This window comes from Pinus tabuliformis, chromosome 3_2 (assembly GCF_031772625.1).
Source record: "Pinus tabuliformis cultivar Carrire ecotype Pingquan chromosome 3_2, CPIR1, whole genome shotgun sequence".
Lineage (NCBI taxonomy): Eukaryota > Viridiplantae > Streptophyta > Pinopsida > Pinales > Pinaceae > Pinus > Pinus tabuliformis.
The window spans coordinates 320,898,622-320,921,598 of NC_142302.1; the positions used below are offsets into that span (position 1 = coordinate 320,898,622).

Genomic DNA, 22,977 nt, shown 5'->3' on the forward strand with positions numbered 1-22,977 from the left:
CCAAGAGCGAGGCGGATCCTAACCTATACCAGATTGTGGTGGAGGGTAAGTTGCTTATCATTGTACTGTATGTTGATGATTTGATTCTAACGGGTGATGAGCTATTGATACTGTCATGCAAGAAGGATCTTGCTACAGAGTTTGAGATGAAGGACTTGGGCCTCATTCACTATTTCCTAGGATTGGAAATATGGCAGCGTAGTGGTGGACTGTTTGTTTCTCAGGGCAAGTATGCTCGGGAGATACTGGAGAAGTTCAACATGCATGGCTGCAAGCCTGTTGATACTCCTCTTCCTGGAGGTTGGAGGAAGGAGGATGCCACTGTTTATCGACAGTTGGTGAGGTCGCTGATGTATTTGGTCAATACACGACCTGATATATGCTATGCAGTTAACCAGCTTTCACAAGCTATGGTTAAGCCTACCAAGCTCTTCTGGAAGGCGGGCAAGCATGTATTGCGCTACTTGAGAGGCACATCGGGATATGGTTTGTGGTACAGACAGGAGGATGAGGTGAAGCTATGTGGCTTCACGGATGCAGATTGGGTAGGGAGCCCAACGGACAGAAAGAGCACATTAGGAGGGGTCTTCAGGATGAGGAAGATCCTGGTTGGTTTGTTCGGTTCTCATTTGGATCCTACTATGATTTACTGTGATAACAAGAGTTGCATTAAACTCTCGGCTAATCCTATATTTCATGATAGATCTAAGCATATTGACATCAGGTACCATCATATTAGAGATTGTGTGCAGCGGAGGATCATGTTGCTTTCGTACATTCCAACGAAGGATCAGGATGCTGATATTCTGACGAAGGCTCTCACCAGGAGCAAATTCGAGTACCACCGAGGCAGGATAGGGGTTGCTGATAATCCATATCTTGTCGAGAGGGAGTGTTGAGATTGCAACAAGATGATGGAGCTTAGTGAAAAGAGTCGCCTTCACTAAGTGGGCCCGTAGGCAAATTATGGCGCAAGTTCTATTTTTGATCACAGTGTGGATGATCACAGTGTGGGTGACCACAGTGTGAGTGATCACAGTGTGAGTGATCACAATGTGGGTGACCAAAGTGTGGGTGACCACAGTGTGGGTGATCAAAGTCTATTTTTAGACTGGCTGTCAAAAATAGAAAAGTCAAATATTATTGTCTCATAATAATATTTGGACTATAAACTTGATCTTATTCTCTTGGAGCACTTCCGTTTGAGCTACAGATGTGGCCCATGCAGCTGTCAGAAGGAAGTACACTTTTCTTATGAGTCAGTTGAGTTGTTTCATGCATGACTTCAGTTAGAACTCAATCAGTTGAGTTTGGTGGAGTTGATTGTGGAGTTGATGGAGTTGTGTTCAGTTTGACTTGGTTAAACTAGTTGTAGTTAGTCTAACTGCAAATAGACTAATGATGAGTTGTTAAACTAATTATTAACTCATAATACAACTATAGAATACATCAGTTAACTCAGTTGCATGTCAGTGCATGTTCAGTTCAGCAGGGACAGGTGTTAGAGAATCAGATTGCTATCAGTTGTGACTATAGTTGTGCATCAGATCTTGCATAATCAAGGGATTGAGTATGCCAATGAGTTTGCTCATGTATTTTCCCAGTTTGTAGCTTCTGCTCACGTCTTACACATTGTGAGTGATTCTTTGGAGGTGAAATACGAGTTTGGTAGACCATTCTCATTCATTCTTGAGCAGGTATTGAGCAGTGGAGGCAGGCAAGCAGTGGAATAGATTTGGAGATCAGATCTTAGCTGTATTGTGTGTAACAGGTGGAGCTGGTACTTGATTGCTTGTGATAAACATTTTACTTTGTAATGTTACATGGTCTCAATCATTAATATATAGATAGTGTGGGGTTTTTAGCGAGATGCTTTCCCCGAGTTACATACTGTGTTAATGTGTGAATGCTCTTATGTTTTATTGTTATTGATGCTGCCATATTGGTGATCAACGTAGAGGAGCTTATGTATTGTGTATGTGTTCCGCAATAGTACATGATCAAGATAATCTCTGTTGAATATGTGTTAAATTATTCAAAATTTCTACAATGTTAACTAGGTCAAAGTCGCAACGAGGAGAAGGAATCCTTGAGCAGATCGATCCAAAGATTGGAAAGCGACGAGTCGTTCATAAATCGACCATGTCAGGATCTGATGCAGGTGAAAACACTGAAACTAAGATGAGTAATGAACAGTTTCAGCAAGCATTCTTGACTATGCAGCAAATGTTGGGAGAACTGTACGAAGACAAGAAGGCGAGAGATGCAGCTTCTTCTTCAAAGACATCGAAGAAGGACAAAGGTAAAGGCAAGGTTGATAAACCACCTTCACCTCCATCATCTCCCTCATCATCTTCTTCTTCTTCTTCCAGTGCAGAATCTAAAACAGATAAGAAACTTAAGAAAACATCTCTTTTGAAACTTGATGTGAAATTTGAGTTACCTATTTATGATGGCTAAATAAATCAACTCAGATAAAAGTCACCAAACAGTGTCGATTAAGATTTTCCATTACAACTAATTACATTGATGAAGTGGAATTAGATGTGGTTCCAGTAGACATATGTGGAGTTGTCTTAGGAAGTCCTTATCTTTATGATCGTGATGCAATATTTTACAGGAGAGAGCATAAATATCACCTTAAGAAATTTGGGGTTGAATTTATTGTCAGGGCACATCTATGCAAAAATCATTTGAATATTGTTGCTGATTAGATGAAGCGATTAATAAGTTCAAATAAAATATTTGTAATCATGTGTGTAAAGGAGCGACATAACAATCAACATGATCTTTGTTTAGGTTATGAGTCTCAACTTAAAGATAGTTTGTTTAAAGAGATAGAAACCATTCCAATTCTATGTAAAACCAAACATCTTACTCATAAGCAGGGAATACAACATGAATTACAGTTTGTGCCTAAAGCTCCTCTTCCTAATGTCAGAATGAATCAATTTAGTCCAAGTTTGGAAATTAACATATATAGGGATACAGGTCAGTATTGGGGAAAGTCAGTGTTCAATTTCTCTTGTATTTTGTCACCATTTCATGTTTCGAACAGTTTGGAAACCTCTTTTCAAGTGGAGAGGAAGCCTATTGGTTTTCATATCAAAGCCTTTTCTAAAGTAGTGTCAAAGTGTCTAAGGGAAACTTATGCATCAGGGGAAAGTGCTAATCAATGGAAACATCATTTAAAAGTGATTCAAACAAATCAACAACTAATTCAATACTTTCAAATACAAACTAAGTTGCAACAATTTCTATCTCATAATTTGATGGGTTCATTGCAGCAAATTCACTTAGTAATCAGGAAGCGTGAAAGTATGTCAAGTCAAGTAGCTGGTTTGATGTCAAGAATATCTTTGATTGTCTCTGTCATTCCGCAAAATAGATTGTTAATACATGTTGATGGTATTGAACAATATCCTATAGAGACTGTTTTCAAAGATGATTATGAATCACTAACTCATGGTTCTTCATGGAAAGAAATCAATTGCTATGTTCATAACAGGTTGTTTGTCCATCGTCGCAAGTTGTTCATATAGAGCCTTCTTCAATTTGCGTATGAACCCTTCATCTATAGAGCCTTCTTCAATTTGTGTATGAACCCTTCATCTGTGGTGAGTATAAATCCCTTTGGCTGCTTAATGTAAACTTCTTCTTCCAAATCTCCATTGAGAAATGCATACTTCACATCCATCTGATATATCTTGATTTTTTTATGGGAGATAAGAGCAAGAAATTTTTTTATGGCTTCCAGTCGTTCTACTGGTGGAAAGGTTTCCTTGAAATCTACTCCTTCTATTTGGGAATATCCTTTGCAGACCGATCAAGCTTTGTTCCTGATTACTTTACCCTTCTCATTCAACTTGCCTTTGAAAGTCCATTTAGTTCCAATAAGATTTTTCTCTCTAGGCCTTGGAATGAGCTCCCAAGTGTCATTCTTTTCAATCTGGTCAAGTTGTTCATTCGTAGCTTTCACCCAGAACTTGTCTTCACTTGCTTGGTTGAGATTCTTGGGTTCAATATGTGATAACAGAGCCAAACTTGCATAACTTGTATTTCCAACAAGTTTTCTCCTGGTTTGGACACCATGTCTTTCATCTCTAAGTAGCTGACTCTTAAGATGTTATTTTTTTACGTACCTGGAAGGTGTCTTTGACCTTGGATTTATGCCTGCTTCCTCACCTTTACTATCTGAATCTTTTTCCTCCATATCTGCAGACCTCATATTTGAATTTTCTTCACCATCTAAGTTCATATTTATTTTAGAGGACTCAAGTTGTGAAGCTATTTCATCTACTCTCACTTCAATTGAATCCTCAATCTTACTAGTTCGATTTTTGTAACACTTATATCCTTTACTTCGAGCAGAGTACCCAAGCAATATTCCTTCATTAGCACAAGAGTCAAACTTTCCAAGATTCTTATCATTTCTTTTGATGAAGCACATGCTTCCAAACACCTTGATATGTCTAATTGATGCAGGTCTTCCCTTACACAACACATAGGGGGTTTTATTACTATTAGGTCTGAGTTGAGTTTTATTAGATAGATACACTTCTGCCTATGCTGGTTCTCCCGAGAAGATGTGAGACACACCTGCTTCATCCAACATTTCTTTGTCCATTTCCTGGATTGTTCTGTTCGTCCTCTCCACTACTCTATTGTGTTGTGGAGTTCTATCCTCTAAGTACTTCCTCCTGATGCCATGATCTTCACGGAATTCCTCAAAATCTCTTGAGGTGTACTCTCCTCCTCTGTCTGATCTTAAGCATTTTATCTTCAAGTCTTTCTCATTTTCCACTTGAGCTTTAAATTTCTTGAAATGCTTGAATGCTTACAACCTTTCTTTTAAGAGAACAATCCAAGTGGCCCTAGTAAATTCATTAATGAGAAACATAAATACCTTTCTCCTTTTGGGGTTTTTTATCTAGTTGGGCCACAAATATCTGTGTGAATGAGCTCCAGAGGTCTGGATGAGGATAACTCTTTTGACTTGAAATGAGTCCTAGTCTGCTTGCCAAACTGACATGACTTGCAGATTGAGTTATCGAGCCTTGACAATCTTGGTAATCCTCTCATGGCTCCCATCTTGCTAACTCTTATCAAACTATCAAAATTCATATGCCCAAGCCTCTTGTGCCACACTCGTGCTTCATTCATTTTTCCTCAATAGAATTTAACCCTGGAATCATCAAACACATATACATTATTGTGGGTTCTTATTGCTTTTCCCACAGGTTTTCCATTCTTCATGTTGCGAATCTCACAACCTTTAGATTGAAAGGTCATATCGTAGCCATTATCACACATTTGGCTAAAACTAATCAGATTGTTCTTGAGACCTTCCACATACAAAACATTTTGTGAACCTATTTTTTTATTAAGACTGACTATGCCTTTACCCTTGATTCTTGCTGGAGCATTGTTTCCAAAGGTGACATTGTTTCCTATGTCCTTTTCTTTTGGTTACATAAATTTGATTTTATCCCCTATCATATGTTTGGAATGACCACTATCCACATACCATTTTTTTTATTAATTATGAGCCAATAAAGAAAGTCCACAATGCTCCTTTTAGTATTTCATTTCCATCTTCCCTTATCCTGTTGGATAGATGTTTGTCTAACATTTTGGGACTTAGACTAGTATTCAAACCTGCTTCTTCACTCACTTACATTGTGCCCAAAATTATTACATTTGAAGCATTCTACTTCACTTAATAGAGGAGAGAAGACGTTTCGATCTCTGAGAGAAGAGTCTAGCGATTTAAAATTATGATACTTATTATATCTCATATTTTCATTTCTTTCAACTTTGATCCTTTTACGATCAATAGATTTATGTCCAAAGATAAGACATTTATAACAATGACCTTAAAATAAATAGGCATGCCTATTGTTGGAAGTATTATGAGATTGTGCATAATGTACCTTGGTTGTCTAGTTGATTGATTCGTTCTCCATTGATGGTATCCTATTTTCCCTACTTCTCTTTTGTCTTCATTGATTCTTCCTTGAAGATTCTCCGCATAACTATGTGGTTCTTCAAATCCTGCAGACCTCAACTTGATCTTTTCCATAGAGAATTCCTGTGTCTTTTATATCCCAAACCTGTTTTGATTCCTGAGGGCCTTTGGATATTTAGAATCTAATCTAGTGTCCTTGTGTCTTCTGCAAATTTTTCATTTAAACCCTTCTCGGTCTTTATTCCCTCAATATCAATTCTTAGAGAAACAACCTCTACTTCAATACTCTAACAATTCTCTTCCCATTCCTCGATCAAGTCTTGAATAACTTCTTCCTTTCATTTAGCCTCTCCAGTTTAACTTTAAAAGACAGAATATCATTTTTGCATGTATTTGAGATCATTTCCTTCCTTAACTTGAGTAGCTCCTGTTTTAATTTCTTTTTCTCTTCTTCTAGTTTCTCACAAGTTCCTTTGTTTTCTTCTAGTAGAAGGACTAACCTATCTTTTCTCTTGATAGCTTCTTCAATTTTTTCTTTTTGATAAGAAAACTCTTCATTATCAGAGTTATACATACCTTCTTCAGCATGTTGTAGTTGTTCCTTCATCTACTTATTATTCTTCGTTTCTTTCCTTAACTCATCACGGGCACTAATGAGTTCCCCTTCAAGGTCGACTATTCCTTTTTCTTCTTCTTTCCCTTCAGAGTCCATAATACTGTGTTTCTTGGAGTCTATTTCAAAAGCCATAAGTTGATATTTATCTGAGTCATTCTCCGACGAGTTCTCAATGTCTGACTCTAGTGCTAAGCTATCCTCTTTGGAGTATAACCCCTTTTTCTTCTAATGTTTCTGAGACTTCTTTCCAAATTTCTGATCATCTTCCTTTTTAGCCTTTTCTTTATAAGGGAATTTGGACAAAAAATGTCCAACTCTTCCACTGTCAAAACATTTAAAGGGTAGCTTCCCTTTATATTTTCTTGAGCCACGCTTTAGTTTTCTGGCTAGTTGAGCCAACTCCTGATCAGATTCACAACTGGAGCAGTCTTGATGATCTTTGTGCTCCTTGGCCTTTTTGGATACTTTGAATGCTTCTTCCTTAGGTTTAGACTTTTCCCTTCCTACTCTCATCTCATATCCTGTGAGAGTACCATGCAACCAATCCATCTTGAGATCCTTTAAATTAGCCATTTCTTCAATAGCTGAGACTTTGGCATTAAATCTCATGGGCAAAGATCTTAATATTTTCTGAACAATCATCTCTTCCTTGAAATCGTCACCAATTCCTCTAATCATATTATTTACTTCATCAAATCCAAGGAAGTATTCTGCTATGCTTTCATCTTCACTCATTCCCAAGCTCTCAAATATTATTCTGAAAGATTGAAGTTTTGCCTGCTTGAATTTTTCATCTCCTTCATGACAATGATTAAGCTTTACCCATACTTCCTTAGCATACTTACAGTGCATAACTTTTATAACTTCTGATTAACTAAGACCAAAGAGAATGGCATCCTTGGCTTTAGCATTATTTCCATATAAGTTTTTACTATTTGCATCAGTGGGAGGAATATGAGGGACATTGTAGTCTATTAGCATTGAAGTCCATACATCTACTCCCATGGACATAAGATACGCTTCCATTCTAACTTTCCACAAAACATAATGTGTCCCATCAAAGATTGGTAGGAATTACTGGGGGTTGGGGGGGGGTGAATCTGTTATAGTGAGATTCTTCTCCTTTAATAATATGCTTATAGTCCCTTTAAGTATTTTGTTACTTGTGAAATAATTCATTCATAAAGGAAGTGAACAACAATTTTAAAAATTTATGTTCATACAGCCAATCACATGAGAACCACACACATTTAACACAATATTTTCACATGGAAACCTAGAGGGAAAAACCAACCAAATTTGTTGTTTGTCGACGATGCAAATTAAGCACCTACTTAATTACATCTATTTTTTTGCAAGAACCCACTCACAGGAGGTACCAACCCCCTTTCATTAGCAAGCACCAACTTTCCAAGAGGCACCAACCTCTTCCGAATGCAGGCACCAACCTGTTGTTGCCATTATTCTACTATTTCATACAATTTTCGAACTGAAAACAAAGGCATATAAATTACAAGTAAAATACCAAAATGGTTGGTTGTAGACTCAACTTCTAATCTTTGTCCTCTGTTGTTCCACTGACTCCCTTTGTTCTCATGCATTTGTTATTTACTTGCTGCTCACAGAAACGTCTTCTTAGAACTCTTCCTTCTCTCATTGTTCTTCTCAGAGAACATCTACTGCTCTTACTGGAGAAGCATTGTCTCTACTCTTGGCACTTAGACCTTACTGTCTACACACACAACTCTCACACCTCATCTCTTCGGCAATATGCTCAACACCCACATTGATCAATTGCAATCGATGGTTTTGATTCATAGGTACTCATTGTGCAAGGTTGTCATTGTTGTCTGTGCCTTTACTGCCCAAATGTACTTTGACATGGCTCCCCTTGCTGTTGTTGTGTCTTCTGGTTGAACCCTATCATAGCATTAAACATGGAGATGGACCTTGGAGTTCTTTACTGACTGACTACATAAATCTCCATGCTGAGAATTTAATTCTTAGGTGGCCTGCACACTCCTCTGAGAGTCCCATTTTTATTTATTGCTCCACAGATCTTAACAATCCTCAATGATGGCTACTTTGATCCTCATTTAACTCTTCCAGATGTGTATGTGAAGCAATCGATTTCTTCCTCCATTCCCACAAATTTGTCTCTGTTAAATTTTGTCCTTGTTTCCTTGTTTCATAGTCTTTTGCAGGTCTAGCCAAACTTCAACAACCAACTCCGTCATTCCTACATTCAATTCTTCAGCTGCCGAGTCATACATCCATTAAACTCATGGTGTTGCCTCATCGTAACACAACATATTGTAACTTACACAAGCGGAATGTTACGATATTGCACTCTCTGATATCCTTGGCCCCATTTGTCTGTAGCTCACTTGGCATTTCGTTTCTTATAGAACTGAGACCTGTGATCGTTGACTTAGCACTGTATCGAAGCCCTTCCATATCGTAACTTCAACGAACAAAATGTTACAATTTTAGAGTAAAAAGAAATTTGATCTCTTTGAACACTTGATAGATTTGAAGTTAAGATAAATGTAGACTGGTATACAAATAATCCATATTAAACCTTTTTTTGTTATTAATATTTTTAAATATTATATATCAACTACATATTAAGAATGTGATAACTTACATATATTCCTTACAATGAAAAGTGTTATACTATTTTTTGTATTTATTTGAATTATGATTTTCTTTTTATATACTTTATATAAATCTATGTTATTTAATATAAACATTGCAATATTTGATTTATGGTTGATAATATATATATATATATATATATATATATATATTTTTTTTTTTTAATTATTAATATATTTTAATTTTAATTAAAAAATTATAGAATAAATTACATATCTTGAATATCAATTATACTACTTGTCAATTCCATGTTAAGCAGTAAAGGAATTACATATCTCTCTAATATTAAATAGTAAATTCATTTTTTTCTTTACTTTCAAGTACTTTATCTCTGTATAAAATGGATGTATAAGTAAAAGCATTTTATTTATAGTTGAAATTGATTTTTTTGTTATCACTATTATTTTTATTTGTTATTGTAGCTATTATTTTATTATTTTTAAATGTAATGTTACCTGACAATATATTCCTCATACGGGGTTGTAGAGTTCCTCGTGATATAAAACTATCCTTCACCAAGTAATAGATATACATGTTTTATATTACTTTAGAAAGATCAAACATTTTAAACATTGTGTATTCTCATTCTCATTGCAAAACTTCTTGCAATTATGTATTGTCATTATTTATGTAATTTCAAAGATTTTATAAATTATGCTAAACCATTTTTGAAAAGGTTTTAGGTAGTTTGGTTAAGCTCATTAACTATACTGCATTTTAAAGAGGAACAATTAATATTAGCTTTCAATTTGATGAATTTGGTAGAAGTAGAACATTATAAATAATAAAACAAGTTTGAACCCACTTTTAAATAAGAATTAGACAGGATTTTAACCTTTCAAACAATAATAATAGGCAAGGCATGTATTTCGAAGAAATCCATAATCTTCTAACAAGAAAGAAGAATACAACTCTTTTGTAGACAAGTAACACCTAAAAGATCCAAACATAGGTGTGTTTAGCCTCATGTATGGATGTATCAAAATCATCATAGCCTTGGTAACCACACCTTTGAGATTTCCATATCACTAGTGTGCCAACACTAAAGAAACTATATGCAACTTTGAAAACCAAATGAAATATACTATTACTCAGTAATGTTACAATTTTATTTTATTTTATTATATTATATTTTATTTTTATTTTTATTTTTATGTAATTTGTGTGAGTCAAAATGTTACGAGATATGTTGACATTACAACATCTCCACCACACTGGGTTGGAGAGATAAAGAGAGATTCCTACGAATATATGTTTTAGGGAGCAATGCGTAGAATGTGATATATATATATATATATATATATATATATATATATATATATATATATATATATATATGAAAAAAAAAATATGGATTATATATGGGGAATTATTGTTCCGTTAATAGGTTCTTTAGGGAGATTTGTAATTCATTATTTCTTAAATATAGAGTTCACACACATATATTTAAAAAAAATATTTTTATAGAAAGAGAGAGTTTTATAGACATATGCTTTCTACTTCTAAATATGATTGGGGTATGTTTTAACATTTTAATGTATAGAATGTGAATCATTATATATATATATATATATATATATATATATATATATTTGAATAATATGTTTTTTTAGGAGATTTGTAATTCATTTATTTTTGTGTCGATTCTACAACCTAATATGAAGAAGATATTGTCACTTAACATTACATTTAAAAATAATAAAATAATACTTACAATAACACATTTAAAAATAATAATAAAAAAACAAATTAATGTAGACTATAAATCAAATATTTCAATTTCAACTTTAATTTACATCCACTTTATAAAGAGATAAAATGTTTGAAAGTAAAAAAAAAAATGATTTTACTTTTTAATATTAAGGAGATATGTACATTATATGTAATTTATTCTATGTTTAGTTGATTAAAATAAAAATATATTAATAGTAAAAAAGTATTGTATTATCAACCATAAATCAAATACTGCAATTTCTATATTAAATATTATAGTTTTATATCAAATTTAAATAAATAAATTAAATATCATAATTTTATATCAAATTTAAATAAAAATATCCAAGTAAGTTTAATTAAAAATAAATAAATAATAATCTTATGTCACTTGTCATTGTGAAGAATATATGTAATTTATTGAATTCATAATATATACTTGGTATATAAAATGAAAAAAATATTAATAACAATAAAAAGGTTTAATATAGATTATTTATATATAAATAGACAAAATTAGTATGCAACAATTTAAAAAAATACTTATAACATAAATAATTATATATAAAGAGAGAGCCTTACAAATATATGTTTTTAATGTGTGAAATGTGAATCATAAATAAGATATTTCAATATCAGATATATATAAATTAACCTTAACTTATATATATATATATATATATATATATATATATATATATATATATATATATATATATATATATATATATATATCATTTAAACAAATATTTATAACAAAAATATTTATAGAGAGAGTCATATGGATATATGCTTTCTATTTCTAAATATGATTGGGCTATGCATTAACATTTTAATATGTACCATGTGAACCATAAATAAAACATTTCAATGTCAACTATGTATATAATCTTTAAAACTATATATATATATATATATATGAGAGATTTGTAATTCATTGGTTTTTTAATATGGAGCTGACATGTAACATTTATAAAATATTTATATGGAGAGAGAGTCATGTGGATATGTGTTTTCTACTTCCAAATATAATTAGGACAAGCATTAACATTTTAATGTGTAAAATATAAATCACAAATAAAATATTTCAGTACTATATATATATATATATATATATATATATATATATATATATATATATATATAATCTTAATTAAAAAATTATTTAAACAAAATACAAAACACACACACACACACACATATATATGTCAAAAAATTCTATTAATTCTTCAAAGAGATTACATCGTGGTAGTTTCATAATCAAAATGCCTCCAGCCTCATTCATACCAAACTTGTTGGCTAGGAGGTACTAGAAAAAACAGAGAGACAAAAGTAAGATAAAACTAAAAGACTTCATACATGCTGCCCATAATAAATAGAATTGTCCCAAAACCCAAAAACAACCGACCATTATCACTAAATATTAGTGTTACCGAGATCAAGAGCATCTGGTCCATTTCCTAGTGGCGGAGGTTGGTGAAATGCCTCATGCACATGTGCCTCGATATGTCCCAACCATCCTTCCAAGCAATCCTTCATATCTTGTATTTTCTTTTTCTCGTGCCGAAGTGGAACCAACCTATTCATTATGTTCCATTGGTTATGCTACAAATCATTCATAAAGGTTGTGAACTCATTATGGTCATCTAGTCGATCCTGAACTAATTTCTCCACCAGTAGTGTGACCTAAAGCAACTGAGCTTCAATAGAGTCAATTAGGGGAGGAAGGTCCACTCTACTTGGAGAGTTAGCTTGTTTTTGGTCCACCTCTCCAATGTCCCTCTCTCTAATCCACTAGATGCACTACTCTCATACCTCGAGGGTTGGCACCCTTACAGACACAACCTCTTTGTCGTTGCATCTCCCTCCACTTGCCTCTTTCTACAAGAAGTGTTGAGATCTAACACCCTATAGTCCACCTCAGGACAACCTCCCTATGGTCCCAACCCTCAGACCTGCGACATGTAATTGGCAATTGACCCTTGAACCACCTCAACCCCACATATAATTCCTTCAAAACCAACCCTCGCGCTAAGAACTACCAGACCTAAAGCCACCATCTGGGGTCGCTATCCCACCACCAACACAGATTCCCCACATGCATAATACATGTAGATTGACAACTAGAGTAGTCAAAGAGAATGTTGTTATCCACAATAAAACCCAAACCCGCTACTATGTCTACGAGGGTAGCAAAACGAGCTAATTCATAACTCCATGCCAGGAAAACATCAAAGGAGAAACCATAAAAATTTACTTGCATGGTAGCAAAATTGGGAATCCCCTAAGCTAGGTTGTAGTCTTCCCAAGCTACAAAAGTCATGCCGCACTCAAGTTGTGCTGAATTCCCGAATACAACTTCTAGCCACAATGCCCCAGGGTCCCAAGTAGCTACATTCTGAATGAACTCGAGAGCTAACAAAGCATTGTATTGCTTGTAAACGTAGCCACTCTTAATAGTGTGCAGACAAGGAGCATGACATGGATTGAGAAATAAGCCACCCTACGCACTTAGAGAAATTATACCCACCACAATCTCTGCCCTCATCTCCCACAACCCACAAATGAGTCCCTTGAGCAAACAAACGACAATTAAACCTAAAACACTCTCCAAAACTCTCACTAGATAGTGCCAAATAAAATGTCCCCAATGCATTTCATGAATATTAATGATGCATAGTGGTGGGATTAATATCCTAGTCCCTCGGAAACAAAAAAAAATACAAAATTTATGTTAATAAAAAAATAATTTTCTACTAATAACAAAAGAAGTTAATAAAAACATATAATATTTAAATAATGAGTAAAACTAAAAATCAAATATTATAAAAATAATTTAAGAAAAAAACCCGGTAATAAAAGATTTATTTATCCATTAAATATGTTGGTCAAATTTATACCCAATTAATCAATTCTTGAACAATTTGTTTGTCATATTTTATCCTTAGATCTAAGGATATATATTACACAAATTTACCTATCCAATTACAATAAAATTATATAAATGAGTGAAAGATTGACTAAATGGTTTCAATGCTAATGCACATTGACTTGAGCTCCCAAAGTCGTTAATTCAAACATGCTGCGAAAGAGGCTGTCATCAATTCATCTACATCTATAAATCAAACTTCCCTCTTATGAAATAACACGTGATCAAGTTATCCACTAGAATGAAACTTCTGTAATATGAAACGACTTGATGCCAGTGATTCAATGTACCATATCAAAATTTCTAAAGGCTAATGGTACAATGTACCTAGTCACAAAATGGACCCGGCGCTAACAACATTTCGGTGGTCTGAATTCGTCGTTACGCTTGTGGTGGCTGTTTCATTTGAACGGTCTAAAGTCAACCAAATCATGGTTTACAATTTTACATGGGAGCCGCAAATTTTTTTGGAGGAGTCGTTTATGAAGTGGAGGAATTGTCAGGATGATCAAAAGTGGTCGGAATTTGGGTAGATTTAAAAAAAAAATTTAGTAGAGGCAGTGTTTGAATCATGTTTTTGATGGTGGAAATGGATTCAGCACCATCAAAAGCACCACAAAAAACGTGTGGGACACCTAAAATTTTGAAGTTTAAGAACTATAACTTGGATTTACAAAAATCCTTGCCGGATTTTCTCTAAATATAACCAGACTTTCCATAACTTTCTAGGCAATTCCTCCGGCTAAATAGATTACGACTTTGTTTGGATTGCAAAAATAACAACAATTTTTAGAGAAATAATGTTTAATTTTTTTAATAAAAAAAATAGATTCATCATTCTCAAAAATACTTCTGACATTCAAAATCTTGAAACTTAATTAATAACTGTAATTTAGATTTACAAAAGAAATTTTATGAACAAATTTAAAGCCTCTTTACTACCGCATTTGAAAAATCAACGCCTCATCAAAGCCCCTTAATCAGCAGTGACGCAACCGCCAGCCGACATCAATAGCAATAGCAATACAGACTCCTGAGTCCTACTCGATACCGTTCCTTTTTATTGAAAAACGGACCATAACTTGTAAAACAATTGGAATTTGCACGCAACTCTAAATTGTTCTTCAAATGAAGGCCACTACAAGATTAATGTTTATCACCCATGACGTAGTCACATCGAAATCCATATAAGCCCATAGAGGCAGTGCAGTATGAGTGTATCAACCATTCATCCGAATCGTTCGGCCTATTTCTCCAAGTTGGTGAATCTCATTCGCTTATATTCTAGAAAAAGGAGAGGAAGAGTAACGACACTAACCACAATGGCAGGGGAACAAAACACAGAAGAAAATCAATCAAAGCAGCAGATCCCACTGATAACACCTTATCAGTTGGGTCCCTTTACCTTGTCTCACAGGTATGAATATTCTGCTCTCCCTTTTTCTCATTTCCTCTGGTATTCATTTTGGCAACATAGTTTGAGTTTGTTGATACTAGAAAGGGGTTTTGCAGGGTGGTTTTGGCACCTTTAACCAGACAGAGATCCTACAATTGCATGCCCCAACCCCATGCAATCCTATACTATTCCCAGAGAACCAACCCTGGAGGTCTCCTCATTGCAGAAGCTACTGGCGTCTCCGACTCTGCCCAAGGGTAAGCTAACATTTTCTCTCAAATACCCACATTCTTGGTTATAATAAGCCAAGTGCTTGTTACGAGGCATTTTTTATTAGAAGACCAAATGATGATGACCATGATGTGGTGTGCAACTGACAGGTACCCGGACACCCCTGGAATTTGGACAGAGGAGCAGGTGGAGGCCTGGAAACCCATTGTCAATGCTGTCCATGAGAAAGGAGGTGTTTTCTTCTGTCAGATTTGGCACACTGGAAGGGTTTCCCATGTGGGTAAGTATCTATGCTTTTCATTGCATTGCTATCCATTAATTCCTTTCATGTACACACATGACAGATCTGTGCGGATTGGGTTCTGTTGATTTGTTTCCAAACCATGATTCCCACTATAATGCCACTGTTTGTTGGCTTCATTTGGGCATGGCATCTTAGTTCTAACTTCTTGCCCTAATAATGGGTAGTGACAACTCTTAGTTCTTGCCCTAAAAAATTTGCATTAGGTCAGGTTTTTTTTTGAACAATTGCTGTCAGTTTCTTTGAATTAAGATGGTTCAGTGGGTCTATGAAATGTAGATTATCAACCCAATGGCCAGGCTCCTGTGTCATCAGCAGATCGAAAAATGTCGGGAAAGATTGTGTTGCCCAACGGCAAGGATGTTGCAGATTATTCCACTCCTCGAGCTCTGAAAATTGAGGAGATTCCACAGATTATTAATGACTTTCGTCTTGCCGCCAGAAATGTTATCAAAGCAGGTAACAGTTCTTAAAGAAATCGCAAATTCGGCATTTTGATATTTGCACACAGCAACTATTTTTATCCAAGGAACATCTAGTACTATTTTTTTCAATTCATAATTTTGATGGCTCTGTGGCAGGTTTTGATGGTGTTGAAATTCATGGTGCCCACGGATATCTTCTTGACCAATTTATGAAAGACAGCATAAATAACAGGAGCGATGAGTATGGTGGCACATTGGAGAACCGCTGCAGGTTTCCTCTGGAGGTTGTTGAAGCAGTGGTAGAAGAAATTGGAGCAGAGCGAGTGGGAATACGGCTCTCACCATTTACACATATTTCAGAATCCAGCGATTCAGATCCTGAGGCCCTTGGGCTTTACATGGCCGAGGCCTTGAATAATTACAACATCCTATATGCCCACTATGTAGAGCCCAGGCTGGTAAATTCATTTGATCCTGTTGCAACAGACAAGAGTCTGTTTCCAATAAGGAAGGCATTCAAGGGATCATTCTTGGTTGCAGGCGGTTATAACAGAGAAGATGGAAATGAAGCAATTGCAAGTGGTAAGGCGGATCTTGTAGTTTATGGTCGAATTTTTCTGGCGAACCCAGATTTGCCTAGAAGATTTGAGCTAAATGCCCCTCTCAACAAGTACAACAGGAGCACTTTTTACCTATCTGATCCTGTAGTTGGCTACACAGACTATCCAGGATTGGAGTAAAGTGTCCATGGATATAACTTCAATCACATCTTCCACAAAACCCACCCTTCTTCAACAACCACCTTTACAGTACCTCAAACCAGTAAGAAAGGTACCTCTATTTTCAGTAGTTGTTCCCGTATCGTAGTATATACGCTGAGTATGTAAGGTAGGGCATGTTTAGCCATTATTTCAGGCTTTAGAATATTTATGGCAGTGATTGTTCGAAGGCCAAGGATTTTAGTCATTGTTTTAGGGTTAGTTTTATTTTTTCATTTGTGGTTGGTTCGGGGTGTCTTGATGAAATAAGATTGATGATGATATAAGATTTGTGATTTATAAGTAATCGGTGCACACACTTTTTCTTATATGGATGAATATTAAATTAGGTAGGGGTTACATTAAAATTAATTATATAATTTTCTCATTATAAAAATTAATTTAATATTATGGTTTAAATTTAATTTTTCTATTTTAATATTACTTACGAATCTATAATAGCAGCCCACTTTTCATGGAAGCAATAAATAATACTCAATTGAAAGAGTGTGGAATGATATAACCGGATTCTAGGGCTCAATTCTCGAGTATAATGCACAATTTTTTCTGCCATGTACTTTTCTACGATTTTATAGTTTTATAAGAATTCAATTTTTTATATTTGTGTTGAAAACCAGAGTAATTTATATGGTATAAGTGTTTTATTTAAATGTTGCAATATAAATGTTTATATTATAATATTTAAAAAGATATAAGTAAAGTCATAATTTTATTTAGGAAATTTTGATTAATAAAATATTAAATAATTTAGTCATAAAAATTTATTTGAGTTTTTTTTGTTTATATTTATCTAATTTAAAATCTAATATTTTCATAAATAATATTCAATTTTTAAGTATAATGCATAATTCTTTTGCCATGTCCTTGTCTACAACTTCATAACTTCATAGAAATTCAATCCTTTGTGTTTGTGTTAAAAACTAGAGTAATTACGACGTAAGGCTTTTTCTTCTAGGAAGAACTCCCCCAGCTGCCACTCTGTACTATTGTTGGCCGTCAAATCCATTGTTAGACGGTTGAACAAGGTCTCCCATCAGATTTAAAAAAACAATTTAAAAAATAAATAAAACATTACCAAAAAACATAAGGAATGATTTTATTATTAATAATTAATTAATAAATCGTAAACCATAAAATAGTTTCTGGTTAGGCAGAGTTGCATGCGAATAGCTGCCTTTGCAACAGTAGGAGGGCAGTTGGAATGACAAGTGATTCAACAACTGCCTTTGCATCAGCTACAAGGTATCATCATTTTCTAACGGTCCCCTGCATCCGAACAAGGTGGCCTTTGCATCACAAGCTCGTTATGATGATGACTTGGTGGTTATTAGTTAGGGCCAGGTTTTTCAAAATTTGATTTAAACAGTTGCATTCCTTTCTTTCTTCTATCTATTATGTGTTGCGTTCTCTAATTTTAGTTTATCCACCAAGATTACAGTTGTAGATGCATATCCAAAAGTGGAAGCACTCATTGGTGTTCTTATCACCAAGCTGCCTTTCCTATTTTATGGTGTTGTTGGCGTTATCATGACAACTACTCTGCATCTAACACTAGGATCTTGGGGCAGGGTTTCTATTGCCAATCCCTCTAAGCTTCTCAGAAAACCCTATCGTCATCTACTCTGCAAGTTGATATTTGTTAAAATTGGCAATTAGGGCCAAACTCCATGTGGGTCATCTTATTTATGGCAGCTGATACTTTTCTTGGATCCTTCTCATCGAGAGGTGTAGGATTGATCTAAAGATCATCTGATTCCGATAAGTATTCATGGAGTTATGAATTTATTTGCGTTATAAGACAATTGGTCAAGGTCGGCCAACAACCAAATAAACCCCACATGTGCTCAACATTTTAGTATAAATAGAGGTGGCCTTCAATTCATTTCAACACACTTGGGATCTCTTCCTCTCTCTACTTGTCCTTGGGTTTTAGTAGGAGGAGAGATCCTAAGGAATAACGTTGCCCTGATCCAGAGGGCAAAAAGACGGAACTGCCGGAAAAGACGGAAACGCTGAAACTGCCGAAAAAGCCGAAAAAAGCCGGAAATGATGGAAAAGCCGAAAAAGCCGGAAAAGTTGGAACTGCCGGAAAAGCCAGAAAAGCCAAAACTGCCAGAACTGCCGGAAAAGTTGGAAAAGCAAGAAATGCCGAAAAAGTCGAAACTGCCGGAAAAGCCGGAATTGCCAAAAAAGTTGGAACTGCTGGAAAATCTGGAACTGCCGGAAAAGCCAGAAATGCCGGAAAAGCCGGAACTGTCGAAAAAGCCGGAAAAATCGGAAAAGACGAAATTGTCGAAAAAGCCAGAACTGTCGGAAAAGCCAGAAAAGCCAAAACTGTAGGAAAATCCAAAAAATCCAGAACTATCAGAAAAGCCAGAAATGCCAGAAAAGCTAGAACTAATAGAAACGTCGGAAAAGCTGGAAAAGTCGGAACTGCCAAAATTGTTGGAAAAGCTGGAACTACTGGAAAAGTCGGAAATGTTGGAATCGCTGAAACTGCCGGAAATGCTGGAAAAGCTGGAATTGTCGGGACTGCCGGAACTGCCAAGAACAACTGGCACTGCCGGGAACAACCGAAACTACTAGAACTGGCGAAACAGCTGGAGCATTTGTCTTTGAAGGAGAGCAGCATGCAAGGGACAACTAACTAACATTGGGATAGTTGTATGGTACTTAGCAGCAAATACACCAAGCATGCAATGTTACAACTAGCATGCAAGGGACAACTAGCATGCAACAACAAGCATGCTAGGGACAACAAGCAAGCAAGGTGTAGCCAACACATAGGTCAGGATGGCAACATACTAATAACAATATGGGGACAATAGCGGCACAATAATAACAATAAGGGATACCATGACAATAGTAATGGGGGAATAACTAGTATTATAGGGGTCTAACATGCCCCTCATGTTCCAAAAAGCATTGTCCTCAACGCTTGAGTAGTTTTGGATGCTTCTGTATAAAATTCTCATCCTCCCATGTGGAATCTTAAGCAGATAAGTTCTTCCACTTGTTGAGATACTCCGAAATTGATCGATTTCATAATTGTCTAGTTCTGATTTCTGTGACTGCTTCCGGTTCCAATATGATTTTTCCTTCCTCATCAAGTTCTGGCAATATTGTTTGAACTGGGAGCTTATCACTTATAACCTTCTTTAAACATGAAACATGGAAAACTAGGTGCACTCGGGAAGCTACATGAAGCTCCAATTTGTATGCCATAGTACTAATCTTTTGCAACACCTTGTATGGACCATAATACTTTGGTGATAATTTATTATTCTTCTTAGCTTGCTTGAGGGACATTTGTTTATATGGTTGTAGCCGTAGTAATACCCAGTCACCTACATCAAAACTTCATTCACTGCGATGTTTGTCTACCTGTTGTTTCATTCTTTTATGTGCCAACGTGAGGTTGTCCTTTAAGAGTTGGAGAACTTGTTGTTGATGCTCGATGTGATGTTCCACTGCTTGAACCTTAGAATTTTATCTTAAATATGATGTGATGGATGGTGGAAGTTCCATAAATGGGGTCATTTTTGCTGCAGTATGGAAGGAAGTGTTATACCACCATTCAGCCAGAGGCAACCATTTGACCCATTGTGTCCGTTTATCAGATACAAAGCAATGAAGATATCCTTCCAAACATTTGTTTACTATCTCAGTTTGCCCATCAGATTGAGGATGATAAGATAAGCTATGAGTTAATTGAGTACCGAGACAAGAAAATAATTATGTCCAAAAATTTCAAGTGAAAATGGCATCTCTGTCACTTACAATAATCTTTGGATTTCCATGTAGCTTTTGAATTTTTTTCCATAAATGCAGTAGAAACTATACTAGCTTTAAATGGATGTGATAATGCACAAAAGCGTGCATACTTGGTAAGTCTGTCAACTACCACCATGATGACACTCTTTCCTTCGGACTTGGGTAAATCTGTGATAAAATCCATTGAAACCTACTCCCAACGTTGGCTTGTAATGGATAAAGGTTGTAATATACCTGGGGTCTTAATTATTTCAACTTTATTTTTTTGGCAAACCTAACATTCTGCCATAAACTTTTGAATATCCGATTTAAGGCCATCCCAAAAGAATTCCTTCTTAACCCTGTGGTAAGTTTTTAAAAATCCTGAGTGCCCTCCTAAGGGAGAAGTGTGCAATTCCATAAGAATCTTTTGTTTGAGTTGGGAATTCTTACATAGGTATAAATCATCTTTGTACCATAACGAATCATTTTTCTAGCTAAATGTATCATATGTACTTGGATCTTGTTGTATCTTTCAAATGAGTGCCCACACTTCTTCATCATTCTTCCATTCCTCCCTTGCTTTGTTTATCCAATCTAGTTGGATAATAGAAATGGCGCACAACAATGCTTCCACATCCTCATCCTTTCTTGAGAGTGCATCTGCCACAACATTTTTCCTCCCTTTTTTGTAGATGATTTCAAAGTCATAACCCAACATCTTTGTGACCCATTTTTGTTGCTCTTCAGATGATAATCTTTGTTCTAAAAAGTATTTAAGACTATCAAGATCTGTTTTTACCTTGAAGTGTCTTCCCATTAGGTAGGGTCTCCATTTCTTAAGTTCATGTAGTATTTCCAACATTTCCTTCTCATAAATAGCTTTGTGTAAATACTTTCCCTTGATTGGATGACTTTTGAAAGCACTGGGTCTTTATCTTGCATTAAAACAACACCAATTCCATTTCATGAAGCATCACATTCCACAATAAAGGTTTTTGAGAAGTCTGGTGTAGCTAAGATCAGTGCTTGGCACATTACCTCTTTAAGATGTTCGAAGGCCTTTGTTGCTTCTAGAGTCCATGAAAATGCATATTTCTTCAATAATGTTGTTAGAGGTGCTGATATTCTCCCATAAGTAATGCCAATAATTCTTCACTATTCACTTTGAATTCCTTCAAACTAATTTTTCAAACCAATCTTATGCAAAATTTAAAAAAAAAACTACACGCCTTTTTTTGCACTTTCTAAGAGCTCGATATTTAATATGTTGTATCTTTGTCACTGCGGATCTTGAATATCTGAAATTGAATCCTACAATAGCTCTTTGAGTCCTCTTTCTAATCCTGCAAGTCTGATCAATATTGGATTCAAGAGTTATGCTGAATCTCCCACAATGACCTGATTATAGACTAGTTTAGTAAAGCGAATTTGTATGACATGTCGTGTGTCACTGTTTTGACCTTAGTATCTGAAACTGATACATAGAAAACTACAGTCCGTCTTCTTTCTGGTACTTCTTACGAAATTTCAATCTGATGCTCAAAACAAAAGTTATGACGATTTTTCCCAGGTCACTTTTTTGGAATGTAATTCGGGAGTTTTGACAAACCCTAACTTCCTCAGATCATATCTCCGTAAATATAGTGCTACAAGATCTGAAATTCAAACCCGAAGTTTAGAATGATTTCGGCTCAAATGGGTATTTTTGTAGCTTCTAAAACGTCGTAGAAAAAAAAATTATAGCGAAAATGCCACGATGACATGTTTGGAGCAGTGAAACCCTAGAATCCAAAGCTTTGATACCAAATGTTAGGAAACTAGCTCACAAAAAGATAGAAAAGATAGATCAACGCCTTAGAATTCATCCTATTCGAGGGGGCAACCTCTTTTACATCACAGAAATGATCAATTCTTGGATGATACAAATGACTAAACCTCCCTTCTATATATAGGAGTCTAAGGGGTCACAATATAATCAAGCCAACATAACAGTAATAACATAAGGGCACAAAAATAACAATAGTGGGTTTCTATGGGGCATATTAATAACAATATGGGGAAAATAGGGGCACAACAATAACAATAAGGGATACAATAAAAATAGTAATGGGGAAATCACTACTATTATAGGTGCCTAACAGAATTTTTCCTCTTGTATTTGATGGGTAAATGTACTTATTATTATGTGGTTTATGTCATTGTTAT

At 35.2% G+C, this 22,977-nt stretch overlaps 1 protein-coding gene across 1 annotated transcript; it reads left to right on the forward strand.

The window, feature by feature from the left end:
* Window positions 1–14,994: 14,994 nt before the first annotated feature.
* On the forward strand, window positions 14,995–17,302 carry LOC149180812 (putative 12-oxophytodienoate reductase 11). Its single transcript, XM_089416309.1, has 5 exons — window positions 14,995–15,301; window positions 15,397–15,537; window positions 15,661–15,791; window positions 16,092–16,271; window positions 16,394–17,302. The coding sequence occupies exons 1-5, from the start codon at window positions 15,096–15,098 to the stop codon at window positions 16,975–16,977; spliced, it is 1,242 nt and encodes a 413-aa protein (XP_089272435.1). The 5' UTR covers window positions 14,995–15,095; the 3' UTR covers window positions 16,978–17,302.
* Window positions 17,303–22,977: the final 5,675 nt, after the last annotated feature.

Excerpts from the sequence above, each read along its gene's own strand:
- LOC149180812 (XM_089416309.1), top strand. The coding sequence starts at position 15,096 with ATGAGTGTATCAACCATTCATCCGAATCGTTCGGCCTATTTCTCCAAG. Across the intron at positions 15,538-15,660 it reads GTCTCCGACTCTGCCCAAGG|GTACCCGGACACCCCTGGAA; the intron begins GTAAGCTAACAT and ends TGCAACTGACAG. Across the intron at positions 16,272-16,393 it reads CAGAAATGTTATCAAAGCAG|GTTTTGATGGTGTTGAAATT; the intron begins GTAACAGTTCTT and ends GCTCTGTGGCAG.